This window comes from Lepus europaeus, chromosome 7 (genome assembly GCF_033115175.1).
Source record: "Lepus europaeus isolate LE1 chromosome 7, mLepTim1.pri, whole genome shotgun sequence".
NCBI classification, from domain to species: Eukaryota; Metazoa; Chordata; class Mammalia; order Lagomorpha; family Leporidae; genus Lepus; species Lepus europaeus.
Window position 1 is genome coordinate 83,147,325 of NC_084833.1, and position 22,082 is coordinate 83,169,406.

Sequence of the window (22,082 nt, forward strand, 5' to 3'; positions counted from 1 at the left end):
AGTTAATAACAAACTCAATAGCAGATAGCAGATCTAAGATATGATTGTAAGATAACAGTGAAGGACTAGTTCCTGGGAATTTGGGCCCACATAGTTTCACAAAATAAACCCTTAGCTGTTAGCAAGCAAAGCTAATATGTACAGAGGCAAGAGATCAGCAACCAGCTTTTAGCCACACTCACTCCATTTCGATTCTGATTTTATCGGGGAGCGGGTCGCCACAGGCATAATGCTGTAGGAAATCAGGCTCTTAGACTCACCTGCCCAGAACCTGCCCCCCCCCCCACCTTTGCTAATCCCACTAGGAATCTCTATGCGCTTCAGAGCCAGAATTTTCTGAGTTCACATTACAACTGTGCCAGGATTCCCTTCGCTTTTGCGAATCTTTTCCCTGTGTGATAACTGTAAAGGCTCTCTTGAAAAGCTGGTGTCCATGATCATTCGAGAGATTACTGGAAAGTCCTTTGTTTTGGTGACCAATTGCAAATCCCTAACTTCAGCGCCTTCTCCGCAGGGGCCCTCGGAGTAGCCATCCAAGAACGGCTGGGGGCGGGGAGGTTCCGCGGTCACTATAGCAACCGGAGACGCCTCGGGCTGCCGGCAGCGGGTGGCTGAGTCGGGTGGAGCTGAGGAGTGCGGTGGCGAAGACCCCTGCGGCATGAGGCGGGAGGACGTGGCGGTGCTGACGGCAGCGGCGGGATCCGAGGCGGGCCGCGACCCGGGGCAGCCTCGGCTGGCGGCAGGGCTGGGGTGCGGGCCACGCGAGGAGGCCGGCGGCGGCAGCCTCCAGGAGCCCGGCAAACATTGTGAGTCTAGCCCCGCCGTGGACCGTACGGGGATGGTAGGCGAGCAGAACCTGGAAACGGGGCTGGGGGAACCTGAGCGGGGCTGACTGAAGCCGCCAGATTCAGGGCGGGCGGCTGTTTTGGCAAAGCAGGGGTGAAGGCACTGTGGCCGAAAGCGTCCGGTGCACGTCCCTAGCCCTGCTTCAGAGAGGCAGCTCCAGCCCACGAGTTGGGCATCGCCTCCAACTTCCCAGGAACTGGCGTTATTCTGCAAGGCGTGTATCTGGATATGTAGTATCGCTCGGTCAATACCCGCATTCCCTATAGGAGGCTAGAGACGGATATATACAAGTGGAGTGTGTAAATTCGTGGAAATGGAATTAACAATTTAGTTTAACAAGTGTTTGGGGGCTCCTGCCACTCTCGTGGGAAACCCCGCCGGCTGAAGCTCCTGGCTCCTGGTTCCTGAACCAGAGAATGGAAGATCGCTTTCTCTCTCTCCCTCCTTCCCTCTCTCTCTGGTACTCTTTCAAATATATATATATATATATATATATATATATATATATATATATATTTTAGTTTAGGTTGGTACTAAATAATTGAAAACCGTGCATATAAAGGATTTTCAAAAAATCCATGGACAATGTGCATTATGAAGAAATCATGCATGGATTTCAACAATTTTTTACACCAAAATTAACTTTATGTGTGTGTATATTATATATATGTTTATATATGTATGTATTTTTGTATTTTATGTGTATGCACACACATACGGAAACCTGCAACTCGTTTTGCCAATTCCTTTATTTTACAGATCAGGAAATTGAGGTCTAGATCAGAGGAAAGAAAATGACTTGCCATAGTCAATCAGTGCTGGAAAAATACTGAGAACATTTGAACTCCCATCTTTTAGACTCTCAGTCCATAAATTATTGCCTGATCTTTTCATTTCTCATAATAACGGGCCACACTGTGGTTTCCTCCTTGCCCTGCCACACATGTAAACAATATTGGCATAAGCACAGTCACCACAGCTGACATGGTGGTGACTTGAGTCCTAGCCAGCTTGCACACTCATCCATAGTGTTTCAGGAATTTACAGGCATCTCATAGCTTCTTGTGCCACACAGGTTTCAGCAGGTGCTAAGGAATGATTGTGAAAACAATCGGCCAGGGAAATGCCTGCAGTTTCCAGCCCTCCTGCAGCACCTGCCTGAGGGCCTCTGGAGGGCAACCTGGGGTTCTGCCGGCTCCCTGCACACTGCGAGGCCCCAGGAGGGAGGCTGGGATGCAGCAGCTCAGCACTTACTCTCCAGCCGCCATACCCCTCCTCCCCAGAGACCTCATCAGAGTCAGCTGTGGAACTATCACCTCCCTGTGAAAGCATCCTTTTCCTTCCAGGGTAACTGTAACACTTCATATATCTGGTCATCATCGCCAATAGCATGCTGAGGCTTTACTTAGAGCAACTAAATCCTGTATCTTGGCTCCTTCCTAAAATCCATCTGGGAACATTCCCATTAACGGTGCTGGTATCCAAAGATTCTATAGCCCCATGGCTGTAGGAGTAAAAGGTGGAATTAATCATTCACTCATCAAGTCAAAATGTATTGAGTCTTTTCTATACGCCAGGAACCGGGCAAGTTGCAGGGACACGATAAATGAATTAAGAGAGGTGTCCAAACTTTTTTTTTTCAAGATTGATTTTTATTTATTTGAAAAGCAGAGTTAGAGAGACAGAGATCTTTCATCAGCTAGTTCACTCCCCATTTGGCTGCAGTGGCCAGGGCTGTGCCAGGCCAAAGCTAGGAGATTCTTCCAGGTCTCCCAGGTGGGTACAGGGCCCCAAACACTTGGGTCACCTTCCACTGCTTTCCCAGGCACATTAGTAGGGAGCTGGATCAGAAGTGGAGCAGCTGGGTCTTGAACCAGTGCCTATATGGGATGCTGGCATCACAGGTGGTGGCTGTGCCTATGCCACAATGCTGGCCCCATGTCCAAACTTTCATGAGCTCACAACGTCAAAGCAGAGCTATGCAGTTTCTGACTCAGCCTTCCTGAGAACCTCCTTTTAGGATTCTCAGCCCAAGCAGAGACAGGTAGTTCACAACTGCACAAAGTCCCAATTCAATTTCCAGATGTCTCTAAGCGTTGGAAAGATCTTCAGTCTTTCTACAGCTTCTGTTCGCTATTCACAGGTGTGGTCTGACATATACAGAGATAAAGGGTGGTCCTTACCCTTATAAACATCCTTGAATTATGTAAAGGTGGCTATTTGAGCACCCACCAGATCTTTTATAGACTCACTTTTCAATGTCACCTTTAAAATCACTTGTGCTCTCTTCCCTGCTGGTTGATCCAAGCGTCTACTAACTGAATCACTGAACCCAGTATCTTAGGTTTGATCAGATTAGTAGACTTTGATAGAACTAAAACTTCTTTGATCTAAACACCATACTTCTGTTAAGCTCATCCAAAATTAAATTAGCTATTTTTACAAATACATTATTAATACCTCTAACACTTTTATTATAACAGCCTTGGTTTCTCTTCCCCCCATTCCTCAGTAGAAAAGGTTTGATCCAGACCTCATCAGTCCTATACTTCCACATTTGCTTTGTTTGTTCCTAAATAGAAGTCAGTATATTTATCCCCATCAATACTATCCTATGGACTTCAGCACTTCATTCCAGCTATAGTAAGCTGTCCTTTGAGTCTTGAGTCTATCATTTAGCAAGTTAATCATTCACCCACGTTTATGCCATTCTCACATGTGGTGAGTTTGCTGCAAGTTCCTTTATCAAAATCAACAAAGTAGATGGTGATTCCCAGCAGGACTAAGGAGAGTCTCTAGCAAGCCCCTGATCCATCAGTCAGCATCTTTGGAATGGGCATTCTGCCTCCCGCATATTCACTTTATCAAATGCCTTGTTGAAATTCAGATACACTGTGACTAAAACACCTCCCTAATCTAGGTTTAGTTACCTTGGAGGGTTGGGAGGATCAGGTAGGTATGGCTTCTCCTTTTTATGGCTTTAGCTTTATGACTTTAGAAAGAAGTTTCCTTCTTAAATAAAAATAGGAATAATTCTATTTGCCCATAGGTAACTGTGAGAAAAACAAATATATGTAAGGTGCCTAGGGCATGCTACCATTCAATAAACTGCAGCAACACGTAGCTCTTATTGAAAAAAAATGTCTGAAACAATGCTTCCAGAAGAAAGACTGGAATAATATTCTTAGGAGTTTCTCTGAACACTTATGTCATTGCTTCTGTTTAATATAAACCATGTGTTGACCAACTTTCCAAAAATTTTGGTGAAAATTAACATGAAACTGCTGTTATTATAGACTGTAGTATTCACCCCCCACCCCCAGAGAATATTTGCCCAACTAGCTCCTTTTCACAGCCCCTCACACCACCCTCACTGATTTCCTCTAAGTTTTCTTAGCAGCAGGGATGGAGTTTGTCAGGAGACTTGAACTAGAGAAGGTGATCTCTTCTCTCTGATGTCCTGTTTTAGCCTTTGCTTCTTTCGTAGTCGAGTTTGTAAACTCCTATCTGCTTCAAAATCATGCTTTATTGGAAAGGAGTTAGAATGAAATTAAGCTTGAGTAATGCTGACCCCATCTCTCATTCATAGGACTCTTGCTGGGAAGCAAGAAAGGAACCCCCAAAGTGTTCATTCCACCTTGCCTGTATTTAGCTGTTCACGCCCAGGAATGACTCAGGGTCAGAAGCAGCAGGTCTCTTGTCCCATTTGGGCCAGTCTGCATTCGAGTCAAATTGACTTGGTTGCATTCTTTATTGATTAGTCTGGAAAAGATGAGATTCCTAATCTTTGTGAGTTTAAAACATTATAAATAATGAAAATGTTTGTTTAGATTTCCAGCGGCTCCTTGAATTGAGCTTTTGGGTACTGAGACTAGAACCACTGGTTCCCGGACATTCACAGAGCTGCATTGGCAGACATGCACATAGAGCAGCTTTCACTTAGATCTCTGCCTACCTGAACAGTGCTTGGTTCTACCTGAACAGAACATTGTTGTTCACGTATTTTTATGCCAACCTCTGGGCTAGGATTCTGATGACCCAACATCTGTGGTCTCATAGAAAGGACAGATATTAAACTAGTAGCTATACAATTAATTGTATGGAAATGAAATGAAACTTCATGTAGATTACAATAAATAGACAAAGAAAGAGGAGGGAACTATGAGGAAAAAGTTATCTCTAGATTGTTGGGTCAGGGAACATTTCCCTAAAGAACTGGCATTTAAGCTGAGACCTAAATCTGAGCAGAAGTCATGCAGGCAAAAATGTAAGAGAAGGAAGTTCAGACAGAGAACACAGCACGTGCAAAGGTGGGAGTGTCAGAGGGTTGTGTGGCTGGAGCTCTGTGAGCATGAAAGAGGCCAACAGGAGAGAATGGAGAGATAAGTGCGGCCAGAGTGCACGGAGCTCTTTTGTTACTCTCCAGTTCTATGCTCCAGAGTGAGCAAAAGAATTGTAGTTGGGGCTGGCATTGTGACTCAGCAGACAAAGACACCACTTGTGACACTGGCATCCCCTTGAGTGTCATTTCGAATCCTGGCTGCTCCTCTTCCAATCCAGCTCCTTGCTAATGGCCTGGGAAGGTGGCAAAAGATGGCCCAAGCTCATGGGTTCCTGACACCCTCGTGGGAGACCCAGATGAAGCTGGCTCCTGGTGTCAGCCTGACCAAGTTCTGGCTATTATGGCCATTTAGGGAGTGAACAGTGGATGAAGGATCTCTCTCTCTCTGTGTATGTGTATGTGTATGTGTATGTGTATGTGTATGTGTCTCCATCTCTGCAACTCTGCTTTCAAGTAAATAAATAAATCTTTTTTAAAAAATAGTAGCTAAGATATTTAGAACTAACAATCCGGTTTTTGACACCTGTAGTACCGTCATATGGGACTGGATTTAGAGGCCAGGAAAAAGTCATGTCCATAATTAGATCATTACCACAATTCAGGTTGTTGTTGTTTTAAAAATTTATTTATTTACTTGAAAGGCAGTTACAGAGAGGCAGAGGCAGAGAGAGGTCTTCCTTCAATGGTTCACTCCCCAAATGGCCACAATGGCCGGAACTGCGCCGATCTGAAGCCAGGAGCCTGGAGCTTCTTCAGGGTCTCCCATGAGGGTGCAGAGGCCCTAGCACTTGGGCCAATTCTACTACTTTCCCAGGCCATAGCAGAGACATGGATCAGAACTGAAACAGCTGGAACTTGAACCGGCACCCATATGGGTTGCTGGTACTGCAGGCAGTGGTTTTACCCGCTACACCACAGCGCTGGCCTCTGCGGTTTAATCCTTAAAAAGATGACTAAAATGCCAAGGTTGTTCTGTGTTCTGTATCTGGACTGCAAGCTCCATGCATACCTGTGTCTTTCCATCCCTAGCCAAATGCCTGGCAAAGAATTTATTGAATAAGAATTTATTGAATAAATGATGAAAGTATTCTTGAAGCTAACGAAAAGAATTCCTTTTATTATTTCCTCATACCTGAAAGAGATATCTGAAACTTACTCACAGGTTCAAGAATTGCATGCAGGCATGAAGTCCCCAGAGAACTAAAAGTTACAATGGAAGATGCAGGATCTGCAGGACAAACCATCTTGTTTTGAATGGAATGATATGCCTTTCTTTATATATATACATATATATGTATATATATAAAGAGTGATTCATGTAGATATAATGGATAGAGGGTTGGGCAGGATTTATGAAAAGTAACCAATATTCTTAATTCCTTAACAGGGAAGAAATTTTTATATTGTGAACCACATAAGAGAATTAAGGAAGTACTGGAAGAAGAACTTTATATTAAGAGAGATGAATGCCACATTAAAAATTCACCTGCAGGTAATACACAAATGAAGTATACTTATGGAATGAATATGAAATTACCTATTTGATGGCAGGGTGATTATTTTATTTGTTACAAAACTATAACTATCAAAAGAAAAATAGGTTCTTGGGAAATTTTTGAGCAAGTCTATAATTATTTTGCATATAGCCAAATAAACCTTTATATTTAGGAAAAAATGACTTGATATCAAAAGGTACTTTGCTGTTCCACTTTTTTGGTTGTTATTTCTATTTAATGACAATTTTTTTCCAGCATCTTCCATCTTTATGAATGTCAGTCTGACCAATAACCGTGGCTCCCAAACTGTAGATTGCATCAGAACTACCTGGGAGCAGATTGCTAGGCCCCGATCTTAGAGTAGCTGTCACAGAAGTTCTAGAATGGGGCCCAGGGATTTGCGTTTCTATCAGGTTCCCAGGTGATGGTGATGCTGCTGGCCCAGAGACCCTACTGCAAAGCACTGAGCCAGAAGAATCTTCATCACTTGTTTTCATTTTTTATGGGTGGCACATTTTTTGTTTTTTTTAAATTCTATTTTCATTTTACTTTAAAGGTAGAGAGAGGAGGAGAGGGGGAAAGAAAGAAAGTGAAGGGGAGAACAAAAGAAAGACAGACAGACTTTCATCTGCTGGTTTATTCTCCAAATACCTACAGCAGCCAGAACTGGGCCAGGCTAAAGCCAGGAATCTGAAACTCAATCTGGGTCTCCCATGTGGGTTGCAGGGACCCAAGTTCTTGAGCCATCACCTGTGTCCTCCCAGGATGCACATTTGCAGGAAGCTAGAATCAGAAGCAGAGCTGGCTCTGCTGTGGCCTGGGAGTGCAGTGGAGGATGGCCCAAGTCCTTGGGCCCTGCACCCGCATGGGAGACCAGGAGAGGCAGCCGGCTCCTGGCTTCGGATCAGTACGGTGCGCCGGCTGCAGCACACTGGCCGCGGCAGCCATTGGAGGGTGAACCAATGGTAAAGGAAGACCTTTCTCTCTGTCTCTCTCACTGTCCACTCTGCCTGTCAAAAAAAAAAAAAAGAAGAAGAAGAAGAAGAAGAAGAAGAAGAAGAAGAAGCAGCAGCAGCAGCAGCAGCAGCAGCAGCAGCAGAGCTGGGACTCAAACCTCAGCACTCCAATATGGGATGCAGGCATTTTTTTTTTTTCTCTGACAGGCAGAATTAGACCATGAGAGAGAGAGGGAGAAAGGTCTTCCTTCCGTTGGATCATCCCCCAAAGGCCACTATGGCCAGCGTGCTGCGCCGATCTAAAGCCAGGAGCCAGGTGCTTCCTCCTGGTCTCCCACGCGGGTGCAGGGCTCAAGGACTTGGGCCATCCTCCACTGCCTTCCTGGGCCACAGCAGAGAACTGGACTGGAAGAGGAGCAACCGGGACAGAATCCGGCGCCCCAACCGGGACTAGAACCTGGGGTACCGGCGCCACAGGTGGAGGATTAGCCTGGTGAGCCGCAATGCTGGAATGCAGGCATCTTAACCACTGTGCCTAATGTCTACCCCTCTTAATCATTTATATAGGCCAAATCATCTGGGGATTTTATCCCACAAACACAGTATCAGTTCTGTCATCTGGGTTGGGCATTGATGGCCCTCACTGATTGTTCATGTGAGAAAAAAAGGAGTTCTAGGAGCCCCAGAATCCCTCACAGGTGTTATTCTGAAACTGCTGGTGCCTGTCATTTTCAAGTCTCTTCTTGATGATAAGTGAGTGCATATTTCACACTCTCCCAATCATTAGGTTTTTATTGCAATGCTCTTGGGTATCAGCAGCCACCAGAGGATATAAATGAAACATGAGACAGGACTGTTATTCTCAGAGAACTTGACATTTTCTGAGGAATTTTGACCCATCTGCAGTTGGGGCTCAAATTCACTCAGGATTCCTAAGAGCAGCTGCAGCTGACCCCGAGTTGGATCACTGCAGATGTCATGACCTGCATGCTCAATTTGTACTCATAAGCCAGCCACAGAAATGCCTTTAGGGCCTTATTGTTTCAGCCATTACAAAATAAGGAAACAGTAGAATGAGTGAATTTGCTCATCTGCTGTCTTCCAGGAGAGCTTTGAAGTCTATTTTGAACTCTGAATGGATGCAGAATTACCTACTGTTTCTACTGTGAAATTCAGTCTACATGTATTATTTCTCTGGTAGTTAAAAAAACTTTTTAAAGTTCATTACGTATTGGATTTAATGTTGTTTTTAACATTGTTTTCAAAGACAAAGTTGTATGTTGTATTATTGTTACTGAATACATTTGATTATGAAGCAGTCTAAATGAATAGGAAATATCATTCCATTTATAAGAATTTGTTCTTCTAAGAAATCTTTTCAAATATCCATCACATAAAATGGAGACCATCTGGGTTGCATTTTTATCACATCTACTAAAAGCCGCACAGAGGTATTATTTTAGCCTAGAAAAATCTTTCAAAGCTGATGATTGTTTCCATAAGTTTAACTTTTTAAGGGTTCTACTTATGGAAAATTCACCTGATTTTTTTTTTCATGGCTAGAAAGGCAGAGTTATAGAGAGCGAGGAGAGAGATCATTCATCTGCTGGTTCACTCCCCAAATGGCCACAACAGCTGGGGCTGGGCCAGGCTGAAGCAAGGAGCCAGGGACTTCTCCCAGGTCTCCCACATAAGTGCAGGGGCTGAACACTTGGACCATCTCCTGCTGCTTTTCTCAGTTGCATTAGCAGGGATCTGAATTCTGGGTTAGAAGTAGAGTAGCCGAGACTCAACCGGTACACATAAGGGATTCAGGCATCACAGGCAATAGCTTGACTTGCTCCCCCCCCCACCCCAATAGGGAACTAGCATCCAGAGCAGATATCACGCTCTTCCAACCTTGTTTCAGAGTGTTGGCAACACTGGACCAAGTGTAGATCTTCTAGTTCCAGGTTTGGAGTGACACACTCCTTTAGACACCTGATGAGAGCAGGGGCTTCTCCTCCTGGCAGACAAACTTTGTCACATACTCCCAGAATTCTGCATGTAGCTTTTAGGGACTGTGTGGCTCCTACACCACCGAGTCCTAGATGCTCAGAGGAAGTGCATGTAATCTGTTGTCTTCATCTCTTTGCTGATCCTTAGCTCCTGCACTTACTCTTTCCCCAAGTGCAAGAGAGACTGTTCATTGTCAGATCTTAGAAAAGCCCTCCTCAAAGGTCAGATCCAGTGATCACTCCCTCATATGCAGTCTCTCTGCAGCATCTGACATGAGTGTGTACCCCTTACCTCTGGAAACAGTCTTAGCTTGGCCTGTAGGTCACCATCTCCTAGCTCCTGATTTTGCTCCTATCTCTTGGCCACTCTTCTCCACCTTCTTTTCTAACACTCCCTCTTCTTGCTTCTAAAATTTGCAGAACTTGGTCATAGGTCCTTTTCTCTCTGAGTGATTACATCTAGCACTATTGTAGTAACCAACGTGTGTATCTCTAACCTCTGCTTCCCCCTCAAACCTGAAAAGCCTACTTGACTCTGCTTTGGATGGCATGGTTAGGACAAAGCTCTCACTCTGTCCCCCAGACATAAAAACCCATTCTTCAATAGGTCTTCCCCACATCAAGAAATGGTTCTACCATTCACACAATAGATTAGGCTACGCCCATGGAAGTCAAATCCTTAAACTGTATATCGAGCCCATAGGCTAATCCTATTGAGCTGCTTTCAAAGCGCATCCTTAATATCCCCAGCTGCATCCTTGCCCAAGCCCCCACCGCCTCTTGCACTCAGTAATAACCTCCTAGGCCCACTTCTACAGTTGTCCCTGACAATCTGTGCTCTACCCAGAAACCAGAGGGCTCCTTTACACCATTTCCGTGCTCAAAGCTCTCTAGTGGCTTCTTCTTCTTACACCAAATTTTATTCTCCTATGGTAGGCATTTGGCACACTGGTTAAATCACTGCTTGGGACACCTCCATCCCATATCAGGTGCTTGCTTTGAGTCCAAGCTACTGCACTTCTAATCCACTTTCTGCTAATGTGCACTCAAGGAGGCAGCAGGTGATGACACAGTCACCTGGGTCCTTGCCACCCATGTGGGAGTCCTGGATCACGTTTTGGGCTCCAGCCTGGCTCAACCCTGGTTGTTGCAAGCATTTGGGAAGTGAAATAGCAGGGGGATGACTTCTCTCCATCTTCCCGTTTGCCTTTATATTAATAAACAAGAACCTTAAAATCAATAAATGTTATTTTCCTTTCAATTCAATTTCTGAATTCATCTCATATATTTTCCCAGTCCAAGTGGGCCACACAGGCTCTCTGGACATTCTAGACATGCCAAACCCATTTCTACCTCAGAACCCTTTTACTTCACCCAGACCATTGAGTGTCTTCCTCCACCTTCATTCAGATGAGAATTCAAATGTCACCTTCTCAAAGGTGTCTTTCCTTTCTACCATGTTAAAACAGAAACTGCTTTATACACACACACACACACACTATTCTCTTTTCTACTGCTTTCTTTTTCTTTTCTTTTCTTTCTTTTTTTTTTTTTTCTTATTGACAGGCAAAGTGGACAATGAGAGAGAGACAGAGAGAAAGGTCTCCCTTTACCGTTGGTTCACCCTCCAATGGCCGCTGCAGCCGGCATGCTTCAGCCGGCGCACCCCGCTGTTCTGAAGCCAGGAGCCAGGTGCTTCTCCTGGTCTCCTATGTGAGTGCAGGGCCCAAGCACTTGGGCCATCCTCCACTTCCTTCCCAGGCCATAGCAGAGAGCTGGACTGGAAGAGGGGCAACCGGGACAGAATCCGGCGCCCCGACCGGGGACTAAAACCCCCGTGTGCCGGCGCCACAAGGCAGAGAATTAGCCTATTGAGCCACAGCACTGGCCTGCTTTCTTTTTCTTAAAGAAATAGTGCAAGAGGTCATGGGGGCTTGGGCAAGGATGTAGCTGGGGATATTAAGGATGTACTTTGAAAGCAGCTCAATAGGATTAGTTTATGGGCTCGATATATAGTTTAAGGAATTATTTTCATTCTATTTGAAAGTCAGATACACCACACACACACACACACAGAGAGAAAGAGAGAGACAGAGAGAGAGAGATATGGAGATTTTTCCCATCTCTTCATTCACTCCCCAAATGCTCACAAAAGCTAGGACTGGGCCAGGCCTACAGCAGGAGCTGGTAACTCAATCTGGGTCTCCCACATGAGTGGCAGGGACTCAAGTATTCTGTAGTACACTTATATTGTCTCAATTGTGAAATTAAACTATAACAATCTTCAAAATTTGGCTGCATAAAATATAATTCCCTTCCTAATTTTGATGCACCAAATACCTGTTCCTCTGCTGTTAAAAAAAATCACTACCTGAAATTATATATTTATTTGTATACTCTCTTATTAACTGTCTCTCCCACTAGAACATACATTACCTGAGAACAGGGACTTCATTTTGCTAGTCACAAATCCTCACAGAAGCTATGTGAACAGGTGTCATGATGATCATTTTAGGATGAGTAAACTGAAATTTTGAGAGGTCTTTAACTTGTCCAAATTGAGCCTTAAGCAAGTGGCAGAACCAGATTCCAAATTCAGGTCTGACTGGAAATCCCATAGCCTTTCTACTCACTATGGTGTCTCTGGTGATATCCTATGGCTAACTCCAGTGGGTGCTGTTTGCCTTTAGGCTGGCTTGTGACTTCTGAGACATTTGAAATAGCTGATGGTTCTTTCCATAAACTTTGCTGTTTCTTCAAATTCCATTTTACTAATCTGTCCTGATTCTCCTCTTACTTCCATGTTTAGTCTTCCACATCCTCCTTTAAGAGCTCTTTTTACTTAGCTCCCACTCTAAACACTGATGCTTATCAAGGAGTTCCCAGTCTTCTAACCATGTAACCTAATCCAGCTCTCCCTGGATTGTCTCCGCCGTTCCCAATTTCCATCTCCCATTGTCTCTGAAATCTGTGTTTTCAGGTCAAACTTTTCTTTCTGGATATCACATAAGTCCTTAGGATCATCATGTCCAAAATGACACTTTTACCTCTCCTCTACTTGTTCCTTCCCCTCTATCATCCATTCCAATGAATAACATGGCTAAGGTCCAAGTCCAAAACCAGAGAGCCTTCCTCATCCCCAATTCCAGGCCACTGTGTCCCTCTTTTAATTAGGCTTAGTTTGCCCAGGATCCCTAACTGTTGACCCATATGCCAGGGTCACCTTGTAGACATATTTATTTTCTCTGCCACCATATTCTCTATTTAAATATCTGATCCAGTTGTCAACATGAAAAAAATCAGGATCTTTTGCATATGAAACAAGATTCCCTGATTATCTTGGGTGGGGAGATCAGGAGAAGTGCAAGAGAAGATGTGACAACACTGAGTTGACAATCACACCTGGCAGCGGTGGCTGGAGGTGGGTATGATGCCCTGGCTAACTTGCCCATACCACTGTTAGCAATTGCACACCAAGTTCCCCATTCGGGGGAGATATCACAGGTCATTGATGTTACCATATCCACTGCAGGTTTTCTCCTCTGTGGTAGAAATAGGAAAAAAGATATTTCTCCAGTATCCATGGCCCATCACAAGTCGGAGGAGTAGTTGTTTGGTCTAGAGGCTAAGAAGCTGCTTGGGGATGCCTGCATTCCATTTTGGAGTGTCTGAGTTAAAGTCCTGGCTCTACTCCCAGTTCTAGCTTCCTGCTCATGTATACCCTGGGGGCAGCATGTGATGGCTCAAGTATTTGTGTCCCTGTCACACAGGTGGCCCAGATTGAATTTCCAGCCTCTGTCTTTGGGCTGACCCAGCCCCAGCTGTTAGAAGCACTTGTGCAGTGAACTAGTAGATGACAGCTCTTTCCCTCCCTCTCTCTCTCTCCCTTCCCTCCCCTCCCTCCCTTTCTCCCTCTGTCTTGCTGAGTCCCTCTGTCCCTCAAAGATATAAAAATAAAGTTTTTTTTGTTTGTTATATAGTTTTTTTAATTTAATAAATGTGAATTTACAAAGTGCAACTTTTGTATTGTTGTGGCTTCCCCCCCCAACAACCTCCCTCCCTCCTGTGGCCCTCCCCTCTCCCACTCCCTCTCCCATCCCATCCTTCATCGAGTTTCATTTTCAATTACCTTCATATACTGAAGATCAACTTAGTATATACTAAGCAAGGATTTCAACAGGCTGCATTCACACAACTGTACAAGGTACAGGGTATTGTTCGACTAGTAGTGTTGTTTTTAAGTTTCATAGTAAAACACATTAAGGACAGAGATCCTACATGGGGAGCATGTACCCAGTGACTACCGTTGTTGATTTAACAATTGGCACGCTTATTTATGACGTCAGCAATCACCCGAGACTCTTGCTATGAGCTGTCTAGGCTATAGAAGCCCCTTGAGTTCACCGACTCTGAACTTGTTTAGTCAAGGCCGTGTCACAGTGGAGGTTCCTTCCTCCCTTCAGAGAAAGGTGCCTCTCTCCTTGATGGCCTGCTCCTTCTGCTGGTGTCTTGTTCACCAGGGTCTTTCATTTAGATTGTTTTTTGCCACCGTGTCATGGCTTTCCATGCCTGTGAGACTCTCATGGACCTTTTAGCCAGATCCGAATGTCCCAAGGGTTGATTCTGAGGCCAGAGTGCTGTTTTGGGCGTTTGCCATTCTATGAGTCTGCTGTGTGTCCTGCTTCCCCCGCAGGATCATTCTCTCCCTTTTAATTCTATCCTTCATTATTTGCTTACACTGGTCTTATTTGTGAAATCTCTTCGACACATATCCTATATTTTTGATCGGTTGTGTATTTATACTTATTACTTTACCAAGTGCGCTGGCATTGGTATCTGCCTCCTTGGTAAGATTGAGTTGAAATCCCCTGGCACATTTCTAGTGCCATCATTGGCGGTAAGTCCGAGTGAGCATGTGCCAACCTATATATCTCCTCCCTCTCTTATTCCCACTCCTATGTTTAACAGAGATCATAAAGTTTTTATTTTTAAGTGGGAAAATAAAGGACTGGGAGAGTTAATTATTTCTTACCTCTGGCCTGCCTTAGTAATTTATCTTACCTGTCTGTTTTATCCCTATATATATATTTGAATCTGTGACTTTAGATAAATGTGATATCCTGACATGCCCAAGTCTATGTAAATTCTAGGGAGCTCAAGGAATATGCATGGATATATATGCAGTGCTTGGGCTTGTTTGATTTTTTTAAGTTTATTTTTTATTTGAAAGGCATAGTGAAAGAGAGACATAGAGACAGAGAGAGAGATATTGGTTGATCTTCTATTTGATGGTTTATTCCTCAAATGTGTGTAATAACTGAGATATGGGCATATCAAGTGGTGGCTTAACCAATATGCTACAATGCAGGCCTCTGAATTTTTAAGCAATCAACTGCACATATCCTTACAACAATCCAATTAATTCACTGGTGAAGGTGAGAATTCAAGAGTGCAGACTGATTTTCCCACAACCATAGATTAAGCACTACAACTCTGGCCCACATAACAAAGCATGGGAGAACTTACTCAAGAGTTTATACTTTGTTTTTTTGTTTTTTTAATTTATTTTATTTATTTGAAAGGCAGAGTTACAGAGAGAGGGAGAGCCACAGAGAGAGGCCTTCCAGTTTGCTGGTTCACTCCCAAAATGACTACAACGGCTGGGGTTGGGCCAGGCTGAGGTCAGGCACCAGGAGCTTCTTCCAGGTCTCCCACATGGGTACAAGGGCTCAAACACTTGGGCCATCCTCTGCTGCCTCTCCCACACACGTTAGCAGGGAGCTGGATCAGAAGTGGAGCAACCGGGATTCAAACCAGCACCCATATGGGATGCTGGTGCTGCAGGTGGAAACTTAACCTGCTATGTCACAACACTGGCCCTGAGCTTATACTTTCTATTAACAGGAAGATTTGCCTGATTAAGCAGCTTAAAGTATAGCATGTTTTAGTAGTGACTAAGCAAATAATGGCCATTTTGGAAGCTTAAGAATTGTTTTTGTGATTTTTTTTCCTTCTTCTTTCATTGGATGAAATTGGTGAAAGATTTTATTCCTTTTGGGATAATGTTCTTTGCTGTAGTCACAGGGGACTCAGGAGAAAGAGCTGTTCCATCAGGCTCTCAGCTGAATATATATAATTACATTGCTGATGGTGATGGTGGCAATAATAATAATCGCTATCATTTACAGATGTGTGTGTTTTTTATGATCTATTCTGATTCTTCCACCAATCCTGAGAAATATAAGTTCTTGTTGCTCACATCTTGCCAATCTGGAAGCTGAGGCTCGAGGTGGAGTGACCTGTCTAGTGTCCCACGGCTAGCAAGTGGATCAGCTGAGACTTGAACGCAGGCTTCTCAGCAGCTAATCATCCTGCCCTGAGCTGTTAGGTTAGTCTGTCTCTCTCTATAACACAACCATACAAGAAGAGGAATATTTGAAATAGGTTTAGTAGCCAGTAATATAATATTCTCTTTAGTGAAAAAAAATATTTGTCATTCTTCCCTGGTTCAGCCTCAGTTCAGCTTCCAGGTTCAAGTGTAGGTAGAACAGGTTCCAGATGAGGACAAACAGTCTGATCTGCCCCCAAAAGATTCCCATCATCCTGAGATAAAAGAAGTCCTATGTCTGATCATATCTTCTAATACATGAAAATAGAATTTGGGGCAACTTATGGAATTTTCTGGATAAGAAAGAATTTAGCTAATGTCATCACTCATATTTTCTCAGTGATTCTGTGAGGATTTTTTCCTCCTTACAACTTTATTTTTTTTAAAAAAGGCAGACTTGTGAAATAAGTGTTATAGCACTATATTGCATTTATTTTACCATCTATCTAAAAGCTATTCCCACATTACTAACAACTTTTATAAAGTGCTTTGCAGAAATAAACGAAGATAGTTATTTAATGTTTTCATGTTGTCAGGGCTTTGTATTTTCCTGGCTTAAATCTGAAGAGGTTAGAGTAGTTATGAGAAATTCAATTAATGAAGTTTCTCTCCCATACTCAACGCTGCCTTTTCCAATGAATTTAAAAGTTTCCTGCCAAATCTATTAATTTGTGCTTCTATACACCTTAATAGATGAAAACTTAATGTTGAGCCTGGCTTCTCCCCTATGTTTAGTACAATTTTAGAAAGGACAAAATGTTGCTAAAGAAGTGATGATATGTTATTCATTCAGCAAAAATATTTTGCATACCCACAATGCACAGGAAATTCACTAGACACTGAAAGCATGCCAAGATAATCATAGCACCTGGGAGTCACCAGTTAGTCATTAAGGTTAATGAACTCTGTCTTCCTCTGGTCACCCCTCCAACCACATCTACACAGGGAAGTACTGACGGTGTGGCTCTAAACTGGCCTTTCAAGCTCTCATGTTCATTCTTGATAGTCCAGAAACAGCAGAAAGGAGCCAAAGTGTTTTATACAGGCAAGCTTACTTTCCATGTGTGACTAGGCTAGGCAAAAATTCTGGCTAAAATGTTTGGCATAAAGGCCAAGTTTAGAGACTTTAAAATTTAGATTAAAACTATACCTTGGCCGGCGCCGAGGCTCAATAGGCTAATCCTCCGCCTTGCGGCTCCGGCACACCAGGTTCTAGTCCCAGTTAGGACACCGATCCTGTCCCGGTTGCCCCTCTTCCAGGCCAGCTCTCTGCTGTGGCCCGGGAGTGCAGTGGAGGATGGCCCAAGTGCTTGGGCCCTGCACCCCATGGGAGACCAGGATAAGCACCTGGCTCTTGCCATCGGATCAGCGCGGTGCGCTGGCCGCAGCGTGCCAACCGCGGCAGCCATTGGAGGGTGAACCAACAGCAAAAGGGAAGACCTTTCTCTCTGTCTCTCTCTCTCTCACTGTCCACTCTGCCTGTCAAAAAAATAAAAAAAAAACAAAAAAAAAAAAAAACTATACCTAAAGGGGCAGGTAAAGCTGCCATCTGCAGGGCCGGCATCCCAGATGGGCACTGGTTCAAGTCCCAGCTGCTCCACTTCCTATCCAGCTCTCTGCTATGGCCTGGGAAAGCAGTGGAAGATGGCCCAAGTTCTTGGGCCCCTGCACCCAAAGAAGCTCCTGGCTCCTGGCTTTGGATCAGCAGAACTCTGGCCGTTGCGGCCATCTGGGGGGTGAACCAGCAGGTGGAAGACCTGTCTCTCTCTCTCTCTCTCTCTCTCTCTGCCTCTGCCTCTCGGTAACTCTGCCTTTCAAGTAAATAAATAAATCTTTTTAAAATATAGATCAAAAAACTGTGTCTGGGGCATAAGAAGGAAAGAGAGAAGATTCAAAGAAAAGATCTGATTGCTTTCGCCTTGCTCCTCTCCTATGCCTGCTGCCCTCTTCCTTCTTGGGCTACACTGCCATCATTGAAGTCATTGTGGTTCTACTTCCTCCCTTGTCTGCCTTCCTCTTACTGGAACGCGTGTGCCCAGAGTGCTTCAAAGGGCACTGTGCTTCTTTCTAGACCTCTTTGTCTCTAACGGAATATATCACCTCTGCAACTTCACCCAAGCACTGTATCCAGTAGGAGTAGTGCTGGATTTGTTTTTCCCCAGCAACCTCTATCCTCAAATACACTAAATATGTATGCATAACTATTTTGCATTGAGTTTTTAAAAAAGCATTTCTGAGCATTTGTCTTTAAATTTCATGTAATTTTCCTATTAAGTTGTAAACTTCTAGACAATCCTGTGATTGTACCTGAAAAACACACAACTAAATTTGAATAGTACAACCATTTTTGGTTGTTTTTTAATTTTTAATGTATTTGAGAGGAGGGAGAGCTCCCATCCCTATCCACCTTTTAGTTCCCGAAATGTCATTAATGGCCTAGGGCCTTGGAACTTTATCTAAGTCTCCCATCTATTTAGCAGGAACCTAATCACTTGATCCATCAGCAATGCCTATTACAGAAAGCTGCAGTTAGGAGCAAGGCTGATATAGATTCCACCTTAACTGCTAGGCCATACACCTGCTCCCATGGTTCCTAATTTTAAGGTGTTTTTTATTTGCCAGATTGTCCTCTGTGTGGAACACATCTAAATCTTTGTCTCTTACAAGGCGTAGCGCATTTCCTACGTGTTGTGAGCTCCCGATTTTTAGTGTATCACCCAGGAGTTGCAGAGCAGCACTTTTAGGAAATCACTTAAATGTCAGGGGGGAAGATTTAGGTTAGATATAAGGAGCAGCTTAAACTGCATACGGTCTTGCAGAAGGAGATTATGGAGTCTTGCTTGACGTCCTTTGAAGAAGGGAGAAACTAATGTTGACAGAGAGCTTCAGCTACCCTGCCCACGAGTAGACAGGGAGAGGCAAGCACTGGCATCAGCTCGGTGAGTCAGCTCAGTGACTGCACCTCTAGACATGGGAGCTGACGCTATGCTTGGACAGCAAAATCATTGTCTCTGTGAAAATAGTCGCTACTACTTATTGAATACAGAGCACTTTGTGTGCATTTCATATAAATCCCATAATAATCTTGCAAAGTAGATATTATTATCCCCATTTTTAAAACAAGGAAACTGAGAAATACAGGGTTAAATAAATTGCCCAAAGGCATACAGCTGGTAGGTGGGGGAAGCAAGAGTGGAACCCAGCTCCCCTCTGAACTGTAAGACTGTGCCCCTTGTCCCTGCTTTGTATGGAGCCCCTTTGGGAAGGAACAAATGTCAATGATGACAATTGGTAGCCTTGGATATGGGAAGATTACTCATCATTAAAATTTCAAACTCTGAAATAGGAAAAACAACTTACTGAAACTAACCTGAATTTATCATCTAACTTGACCTGAGTTTTGGTTGTCTACACAGTAGATATTCACCAAATGTTTGTTGACTGACTCACAACACCCAAACAAACGATTTTCAGATAGAGAGGATAACCCAATGCAAATTATCGTCATTATTGAACCTTACTGGATAGTATCAGGATTCAAGACCTGTACTTTTACACGTACCCATGTGTAGACATCACTTTCCAATATTTTGCTATGGTGTTTTTTTTTTTTTTTTGACAGGCAGAGTGGACAGTGAGAGAGAGAGACAGAGAGAAAGGTCTTCCTTTTGCCGTTGGGTCACCCTCTAATGGCCGCTGCGGCTAGCGCGCTGCGCCCAGCGCACCGCGCTGTTCCGAAGGCAGGAGCCAGGTGCTTTTCCTGATCTCCCATGGGGTGCAGGGCCCAAGCACTTGGGCCATCCTCCACTGCACTCCTGGGCCATAGCAGAGAGCTGGCCTGGAAGAGGGGCAACCGGAACAGAATCCAGCGCCCCGACCAGGACTAGAACCCAGTGTGCCGGTGCCGCAAGGCAGAGGATTAAATGTAGGATCCAATAGGTTTTGTGCTGCTTCTTTCAAGGGGAGTTTAAAAAACATTTAGTCTGTGAGTTTTAGAATATTCTTGGATGCTAACTTTTAGTTCCATTATTTCTGGAAATAGTTCCACGTTCTACATGAATTAAATAAGAATCAGATAAGGTTAACTGAAGAAATTCTATATATTAGCTTATTTATTTCTAGTCCTGTGCTTTGTATGTATCCATACTGCCTTTTCACATAATTGTTTAAGTTAAATTATCAAAGATCCCTATAGAGGTTTAATTGCATAGGAAATAATTGGGTAAATGAAGTGGAAAAAAAGATTAAACGAATGATAAAGATCTGGGGTAATTTGATCAATTAAGCCAAATAAACCTCCACACACATCACTGAACAAATAAGTACCACGTAAAAACTTTAAAAGCACTCTTTGCTAAAGAGAGAATATGCTACTAATCATCTCTTGCTTTTGGGAATATTGACAGTGGCTCTGGAGAGGATTTGGAGCATTAAAAGGAATCTCCCTGTGGGAGGCCTGAAGCCAGGACCGCCGAGCAGAAACAATTTACTGCCACAAACCAAGTACTATTCCAGGCACGGAGGGCTGAGAAGTAAGATGGCGATACCACTGCCTCCCGCTGAAGCCCCTCAGGGTGCTGCACAGTCTACAAACCAGTGCTCCAGCATTGTTTCAAGGTCTCGGTCAGTCTTCAACCTTCCTCTGGCTTGCCTCTCGCAGGGTACTTTTACTTTAGCTTCCATACAGCATTATGGGCCTCAACCAGTAACAGCTTAGTAACCAGTGGCCCCCATAGATACAATAGAGGTTCACACTCTGAGCTACCCTCCTGCCTTGTTTCTTGACTTGTTCCCCACAGAGGACTTAGGAGCACAGTGTCAGTCCCCGGGAAGAGGAATCCCACACTATTTTTCCTTCTAGGTGAAAGGTCTTTATTTACCAGTGAAAATGAGAAAAGGGAGGTAAGGGAATTGAGAAAGAACAAGGCAACTATTTTTCTTGGCTCCGTTAGTTTCACCCTGTTCTAGGTAAGAGGCCATCAGCAAGGCCCCAGTGTACCGCTCCTCTGCAGATATAACCTCGGGAGCTTTCTTCACTGCCACAGCCAGGGGCTGCCAGGAACATTATAGCAGGATGCGGGAAAGGCCAGAAGTCTCAGCTTGGAAACAGCCCCAGCTACTCTGGGACATGCAATTTGGGTGCACAGTGCTGAAGACCATCTACCGCTGGGGGTAGCCCTGAGCTACAAGGAAGAAGTAGGGAAAAGCCAAGCTTGGGTACGTTGAGCCAAGATAGGAATCCTAAATAGCAAATGCTATTTGGCAGTGCTTATTCAAAAATTTTTACATGTATAATAATATGAGGGAGCATCAAAAAATTTCTGGAAACTCCACATTATTAAGAAACTATGCTGTGGAGAATTTTTTGCATCAAAATAAACTTATACTAACTTTTAACATGTCTTAGCAGGATCTAGCTTGAGACATTAAGAAAGATAAGACATCAATTTGGAAAAAGTCAAACACTGCCACAAACTGGGGTGTCTGTTGAATCTGGAGTGAGAGTAGAGTTCAGAAACAGTGCCACATATGAGACAGGGCCCTAGGCCAGGGATGCAGCCTCTGGGGTATGTACTCAGTTGGGGGAAATATAGCCACTCAGAAGCTGATGCACAACGTTAAAAACAAAAATAAAAACCTTATTCTAAAAGAGATTCATGTGGCAAACAGGAACCAGTTATGGAAACATAGATTTAATCATAAAATAGAAGTAGACACCAATGACTGAGTGCCAGGCTTGGCATAAAGTGTCTTATGTAGTCATGTAACTCACAGGATCATGAGTTGAAGATTGCAATCACCATGTTCCAGGTAAGAAACCTGAGGCATAGAGACATTACATCATTTGAGAGCCCACACCAAGGAGGTAATGAAGCCAGAGCTACTAACCCGTGACCATCAGGCTTCTAAGACTATGTCCTTAACCACTGGGCCATCACGGCAGAGAATGTAACCACTGGGCAACAAAGTCAGAACTAGCTGTAGGGTTGTGGTTAAATAGGCACAAGTGCCAAGGCTATGGAAACACAGAGTTGGGAATCTGGGAGGCTCCTACAC

At 43.9% G+C, this 22,082-nt stretch overlaps 1 protein-coding gene across 1 annotated transcript in view; it reads left to right on the forward strand.

The window, feature by feature from the left end:
• The first annotated feature begins 658 nt into the window (after window positions 1-658).
• Window positions 659-22,082, forward strand: part of C7H11orf97 (chromosome 7 C11orf97 homolog) — a 29,511-nt gene continuing 8,087 nt past the window's right edge. The window contains exons 1-3 of the mRNA XM_062198313.1: window positions 659-806; window positions 6,576-6,680; window positions 20,432-20,648. Of these exons, the coding sequence (XP_062054297.1) occupies window positions 659-806; window positions 6,576-6,680; window positions 20,432-20,648 (470 nt within the window). The remainder of the gene's footprint in view (window positions 807-6,575; window positions 6,681-20,431; window positions 20,649-22,082) is intronic.